This window comes from Nicotiana tabacum, chromosome 17 (genome assembly GCF_000715075.1).
Source record: "Nicotiana tabacum cultivar K326 chromosome 17, ASM71507v2, whole genome shotgun sequence".
Taxonomy (NCBI): Eukaryota; Viridiplantae; Streptophyta; class Magnoliopsida; order Solanales; family Solanaceae; genus Nicotiana; species Nicotiana tabacum.
The window spans coordinates 25056697-25064131 of NC_134096.1; the positions used below are offsets into that span (position 1 = coordinate 25056697).

Here is a 7435-nt window from a genome sequence, read left to right on the forward strand (position 1 = left end):
TTTATTTCTTTTATTTAGGGACCCCACAAAGATGAGTCTAGAAGGTTTACAACTCTCAAGGCATGCCGCTTAGGTATTCTACTATTGCTTTCACTTGAAATATTGCAGCGATGTGATCTACCCACACAAAAGGAGACAAATTACGACTCGATAGACAAAATAGAAAAAATAATTTGTAAGAGCCATTTGCCTGGGATCAAACCCAGGTCACCGGTACGTAGTGGTGAAAATAGTTTGGGCAAATCCGAAATCCAAAGTTTTTGAATTTTTGGTTTGGATTTTTGGATTATGGATTGCATTTCGGATTTAACTTTTAAAATTTTGGATTTCGGATTGGATATTGGATTTGGTACTTCAAATTTTTTGATATTCGAAAATCCGAAATATTTATATGTTATATTTAGTCAATTATTCATATGTCAATAGTAACAAGTCCAATATCCTAACCATTAGACATAATCTTATATATTCAATACTAATTACTAAGTTACTATCAGAATACATTCTATTTGGACACTGTTTTACAATTTCTACTTTTATCGGTCTTATCGTGTCATTGTTACATTTCCTTGATGATGATTTTATTATTTAAATACTTTATTTGGATGATTGTTGTAAAAATAAGAAATTTTTTAGGCAATTTAACATGAATACTTTATTTGGATCGATGTTCATTATCTTAGAAAGAAGAAAGATCTCTACTTGTAAGCTCAAAATCGAAAATCCAAAATATCCAAACCGATTAATACGAATCCAAACTTAAAAAATCCGATCCGAGTTTATTTGGATTGGATTTGACTTGTCATTTCTTCAATCTGAAAACCAAAAATCCAAACCGGAATTTTTATATTCAATTCGAATTGCCCGAATGCCCACCCCTACCGGCGTAACAGGCAGGAATTATCACCAGTATACTACAGCGTTATCTCTAGAGGTCAACATTTATTTGTAATTTACCATATCACGACAAGAAAATGATTGGCGCTGAATTGCCAATCCTTTATCTGAAATCTGAATTGATAACAGAATGTGAAGAAGGAAGCAGAAACATGCAACAGAGTAACAAGAAGATATGGCTGCCACAGGAGCAACTCCCTACATTTCCAGCCAAAATTTCCTATCATCTCCAACAATTACAAATCATTCTAGTAACAATATACCTGTAATTACCTCTATTCCTTATTTTGGTAATTCCACCAAAAGGATTAGAAAATTGCTTCTCGTTCGAAACTCCGGCAGCAGCGATGCATCCACTGAAACCGCTACAGCAACAACTAATGATTTCTCATCTGTTGAACTTCCACCTGGACCACCTTCTATAATCTCAGCTCTTAATGTTGAAAAAGCTCTTCTTGGCATAGGTGTTCTTTTTACTACTGTTCTAATTATTTATTTCCTTTTTTTTGGGGGGTTAATCAGATACTTAATTAACAAAGATAATTACATGGGCGACGCCACATTGGAGCTGTCCAGTTCGACAGAATTGTTTGAGACGGTATTATTTACTATATTACAAAAGTAGTTCGTAGGATGTCTGCCCAGAGTGCTACATTGGAAAATACCGGAGGAACTTCCAAAATCCTAGTGGTGTTGAATAGTCTCTTCCTTGCTACCTGGGATATGATCAATTGCCAGCATTCTAATGATCTCTTTTGAGTCCGTGTTGATCACAAGAGGGGTTAGATTATGCTTCTTTGCCAGCTTAAGCCCTTCTAGTATTGCTAGTAACTCAGCAAGATTGTTAGTTATAGATGGATAACCCCTCATATAGCCTAAAACCCAGTTCCGGAGTCGTTCCTTATAACTCCCCCTACTCCTCCTACCCCAGGGTTACCGATGGAGGAGCCATCAATGTTAAGCTTTTGGATTTAAGCTATGTATACCTATGATGTAAAGTGCCTTTCAGTGTATTAACTTGTCTATTTTTAAGGATATTAAACCCAAGCTTTATGGTGCTACCCGTAATTATTTTTAGATGATCGAATGTCTAAATTTTTTAGTACGTGTATAGAAGTTAAACTCTTTTTCTTTTCAATATGAATGTATCATTTGGCTAATAAATTTCATTTTTAGAATGCAGCAATAACAGATATAGATCACTATGACAGACTTGGACTTCCAAGAAAATGTTCATACAATGAGGTCCACACAATCTCTTTCTACCCAACACCCTTGAAAACAAAATAATCATAAAGAAAAAGAACAAATTGTAATGTCCAATGTTTTGATGATTTTCTTAGTATTTGACTTCTATTGCCTACAATATAGGTACCAGTTGCGTACAAGAAGAAGGTTGAAGAAGTTATGAACGAGGGATTGGAAGAAGAGGATCTTAACAAGAAGCTTGAGCTCCTAAAAGTATTTATTTATTGCAATTTATTTCCTTTCGAGTCACTTTTAGTTCGCGCCAGAAACTATTTATATCTGTTAGCCGAAAAAGTGTATATTTTTTCGATTATTATTTTTGTAGCCGCTATTCCTTTCAGAAATGACCCTACTTCTTTTTTCGTTTTCCTTTAATTTTGTTTTGTTTTGTTTTTGGGCATAGGAATCATATTCAATTTTGTCAACACCAGAGGAGCGAAGGCTGTATGATTGGAGCTTGGTAAGGAGTGAGGCACCGGATGAATACAAGTGGCCTTTTGAGGTTGATAAAACTCCAATGTTTACAGGAACTCCTCCTCCTCAGGTACTAATTGCTTGTTTTTATGCATGTTAGACATATAATTCAAAATTTAATTTACATTTTGTAACAAAGACACTTCTCCTCTAATTGGTGAATTGGCTAATATAAACATCTTCGAAAAATATTTATTTTATTAATTAAAAAATATATCCCAACATGAAAGACTCTCTTATTCTGTACTGAATTACTTCATCAATATGACTTTATGCGACATAGTTTCGTTTAACACGGAGTATCGGAAAAGTGATTACTTTTGAAATTTTTGATCTTAAACATATCATTACGTTTATGTGATTATGAGACTCTTAATATCTATAATTTTAATATTCAATAATTTTTGTGTGAATATAAAACTTTTCTCGTTAAGGGGAAAATGAAAGTCTAGAAAAATATATTTTCAATTACAAAAGTATGTCATTCATTTTAACCGGCCTACTAAAAATAATAATGTGACACAAGAATGGTAGGAATACTGTTTCGCCCTTTACTTATCCCATTCAAAGCCAAAAAACTTCTAAATAGAAGAAAGGAGATCAGAAAGATAGGCGAACGACTTGACTATTGTATAGGTCAGATGTTTCTGTGAGTAATAAGCAGCAAAATTCCCCTTGTTTTGGGAAAACTAGTGACCATGTGTGAATTCTATTTAGGCAAAAGTTGGCCTAATTCGAATAATAATTTTCATAACTTAGTTCTTCAATACTTCCATACTCTTAATGCGTACATGTAGACATGAACACACTTGACTACATCTTTCTCTTAATGGTGAATGAATATTTTCTACTTACATTTTAATTTGTGGTTGTAATATAAACACGATTGCAGGAACCAGAGGATGTGGAACCAACAAAATTGGTGGGATATTTCTTTTTAGGTTGGTTTGTGCTGGCTGCCGTGTTATCGATTGCTTTTAATCGTTAGAAAGAGAATTAAGCTGCATCGAGTTTATCCTGTAAAAAATATAGAATGATATTCATCTTCTTGTTGTATATATACTTAGCTTTCGATTGTTGCATTTTAATGAAATTCTAAGCAATCGCTCTTCTAATCTGTATGTTTTCGCAAAATATCTTTGCAACATTAATTACATCTATAGGGAAAAGTGTGGGGATAATCTGCACTACTTAAATTGGCATGTTTAATGGGAAAACCATTGAATGCTGATAGACCTACATCGCAAAAAGGAACAATTGACATTTGCCAGAGTTTTAGACGGATAAACTTGCATAAAAATTATCCAACTTCTATAATGTTTGATGATGAACAAGGAAGAATCATTAAACAAGAGGTGTGTTATGAATGCAAGCCCACAATTTGCGAGAAATGTAAGAACTTTGGACATGTGATGAAGGAATGTAGGAAATTCATACAAGAAGAAAAGGAAAAAGCAGAAAACCAGAAAGAAGACCAAAATGAAGGACTGATACAACCAATGGGGAACCACAATTAGCACCAAAGAAACTGATAGTATCAACAAAGGGGACATGGATAAAATTAACACAACAAGAAGGGCAACAACCTCTGGAGACTAGTCTCTACGACTAGGTAAGCCTAACAAATTGCGAAAATAACAAAAATTAAAGTAAAATTTAACAACTAACTGTAACAGATAACTAAATAACTGGTAACAATGCCGCTCGGCATGTACAATAACGAACACTCTAGTAATACGCATTATTTCCAAAATCTAAAACATCATAAGCCACAAGATACAGAATGAAACTAGTATCTCTATACACCAGAATCTAATAAAAGAAGTACGGAAGGTAAATGACATGAAGAGAATAGAGGAGGACTACGAGGTCTGCGGATGCGACAGATATACCTTGAAGTCTCCAACTATCACTGCTCACTGATGACGTGGCTGATAAGAAGTCCCTGGATCTGCACAAAAAATATGTGCAGAAGAGTAGCATGAGTACACCATAACGGTACCCACTAAATGTCAAGCCTAACCTCGGTCGAGTAGTGATGAGGTCAGGTCAGGGCCCACTGGTATATAATAAATAAACCAGGAGAATGTGACAATATAATAATAGACTGGAATTTAACAAGAAGGAAAAACAGCAAAATAACAGTACAACACGCAGGGGTAAACAACAAGGGATCTCCCGAGATACCGTCTCGTAGTCCCAAAGTAAATATGCAAAAAGATCTCCCGAGGTACCACCTCGTAGTCTCAAAGGTAAATATTCAGGGAGAACTCCTGAGGTACCGCCTCGTAGTCTCAAAGGTAAATGTGCAGGAAAAACTCTCAAGGTACCACCTCGTAGTCTCAAAAGTAAATGAGCGGGTAGAACTCCCGATGTAGCGCCTCATCTTATCAAAAGTAAACACACATCTCATACTGATAAATACAATAGTTAACAACAAGAATTCTACAGTTAAGAATTATAAGGATCAAGGAAAAACAGGAAATCAACTAGGCAAGCTGCATAGAGTTCAAATAAGCAGTTAAAGCACATAGACATGCAATATTAGACTAAACAAGATAACTACACATGCCGGTATAACTTAATTAAGATGAAAACAGGTTACTAATTAGTAAAAATCGGGTTTTACAACAAATAGCCCGTGTACGCACTCGTCACCTCACGTACACAATGCTCACATATCACAACAACACCAAATCCTAAGGGGATTTCCCCCACACAAGGTTAGGCAAGCCACTTACCTCGAACCAAGCTCAATCAATCAGTAGTAATGCCTTTTCCACGATTATCCGACTCCGAATGGCCCAAATCTAGCCGGAAGTAATTACATACCATAAATATAACTATAAGAAATCAATTTAATTAATGAAATCAAGGCTTAAGCAAGAAATTAAAAAATCGCCCCAAAATGTCGACCCGGGCCCACGTCTCGGAATCGAGTAAAAGTCACAAAATATGAACACCCATTCACTCACGAGTTCACTCGTACCAAAATTATCCAAATCCGATGTCAAAATCCCAATCAAAACTCAAAAACTTAGTTGAAGAACATCTCCTATTTTCTCCAAGTTTTTCAACCCAAATCCAAAATTAAAGGATGGAATTAATGATATAACCAAAAACAAATGAAGAATCATTACCCAATCGATGTCTCTGAAAATTCCTCAAAATCTCGTCCAAATCCAAGCTCTCTATCTCACGTTTTGATAAAAATGGCTAACCCTTGTTTTTGAAAAGTTTAATACTGCCCAGACATCCCTTCTTTGTGAACGCGGAAGAACCCTCACGTTCGCGAAGCACAAACTTACTCCAACCCAAAATCCTTCATCGCGAACGCGATGGCCTAATCACGAACGCGAAGATCACTCAGCTCGACCCTACGTGAACGCGGGACCAACATCGTAAATGCGTAGGTAAAAGTGCCTGGAGACTCAAGTGACCACTTCCTCTACGCGAACGCGAGGCCTTCATCGCGAACACGTAGACCATTTGCCTCAGAACTTCGTGAACACGAGACCTCCATCGCGAATGTGAAGCACAAAATCCCACCTTCCACCAGTTCCTCTTCGCGAACGCTGAACTCCCCTCGCGAACGCGAAGAAGGAAACTAACAACTGGAAAACCAGAAAATTTTGCAATTCTTCACAAGTCCACAATGATCCGTTAACCACCCGAAATCAATTTGAGGTCCCCGAGACCTCAACCAAACATACCAAATAGTCCTAAAACGCCATACAAACTTAGTCGATCCCTCAAATCACATCAAATAACGCTAAAAACACGAATCACCCTCCAATTCAAACTTAATGAACTTTGAAATTTCAAACTTCTAACACCGATGCCGAAACATACCAAACCATGTCTGATTGACCTCAAACTTTGCGCACAAGTCATAATTGACATTACGGACCTACTCCAGCTTTGGGAATAAGAATTCAACCCCGATATAAAAATGTCCACTTCCGTTCAAACTTCCCAAAAATTCAACTTTCGCCAATTCAAGCCTAATTCAACTATAGACCTCCAAAACACAATCTGAACACGCTCCTAAGTCCAAAATCACCCAACGGAGCTAACAGAATCAAAGAAACTGCATTCTGGAGTTGTCTTCACACATTTCCAACTACAGTCAAAATTCTAAAACTTAAGCTTCCGTTTTAAGGACTAAGTGTCCCAAAACACTCAGAAACTACGAACAAAACCTCCCGACAAGTCACATAAGCAGAAAAGGATACGGGGAAAACAGTAAATAGGGGATCAGGTCTAATACTCTCAAAATGACCGACCGAGTCGTTACATCATCCCCCTCTTAAAACAATCATTCGTCCTCGAACGAGTATAGAGACATAACTGAAGTGGTGAAAAGATGAGGATAATGGCTACGCATATCATGCTCGGTCTCCCAAGTCGCCTCCTCGTCCGGATGACCCCTCCAGTGAACCTTCACGGAAGCAATGTTCTTTTAACTCTACTTTCGAACATGCCTGTCCAAAATGGCGATCTACTCCTCAACATAAGATAAATCCTTATCCACTTGGACTGAGCTAAAATCCAACACATGAGACGGATCGCTGTGATACTTCCGGAGAATAGAAACATGGAATACTGGATGAACCCCTGTCAAACTGGGAGGCAAAACAAGCTCATAGGCAACCTCTCCAACACGTCGCAACACCTCGAATGGGCTGATAAACCTTGGGCTCAGCTTGCCCTTCTTTCCGAACCTCATAACACCCTTCATTGGTGATACCCGGAGCAGGATCCTCTCTCCAACCATGAATGCAACCTAGCGAACCTTCCGATCTACATAACTCTT

At 37.2% G+C, this 7435-nt stretch overlaps 1 protein-coding gene across 1 annotated transcript; it reads left to right on the plus strand.

The window, feature by feature from the left end:
- Positions 1-1008: 1008 nt before the first annotated feature.
- LOC107768034 (NAD(P)H-quinone oxidoreductase subunit U, chloroplastic-like) lies at positions 1009-3734 on the plus strand. Its single transcript, XM_016587139.2, has 5 exons — positions 1009-1361; positions 2081-2142; positions 2269-2358; positions 2549-2689; positions 3512-3734. The coding sequence occupies exons 1-5, from the start codon at positions 1073-1075 to the stop codon at positions 3605-3607; spliced, it is 678 nt and encodes a 225-aa protein (XP_016442625.2). The 5' UTR covers positions 1009-1072; the 3' UTR covers positions 3608-3734.
- Positions 3735-7435: the final 3701 nt, after the last annotated feature.

Bases quoted from the DNA above. Each gene is read 5' to 3' on its own strand.
- LOC107768034 (XM_016587139.2), top strand. From the start codon at position 1,073: ATGGCTGCCACAGGAGCAACTCCCTACATTTCCAGCCAAAATTTCCTA. The intron at 2,359-2,548 runs GTATTTATTTAT...TTTTGGGCATAG, and splicing joins AGAAGCTTGAGCTCCTAAAA to GAATCATATTCAATTTTGTC. The intron at 2,690-3,511 runs GTACTAATTGCT...ACACGATTGCAG, and splicing joins CAGGAACTCCTCCTCCTCAG to GAACCAGAGGATGTGGAACC.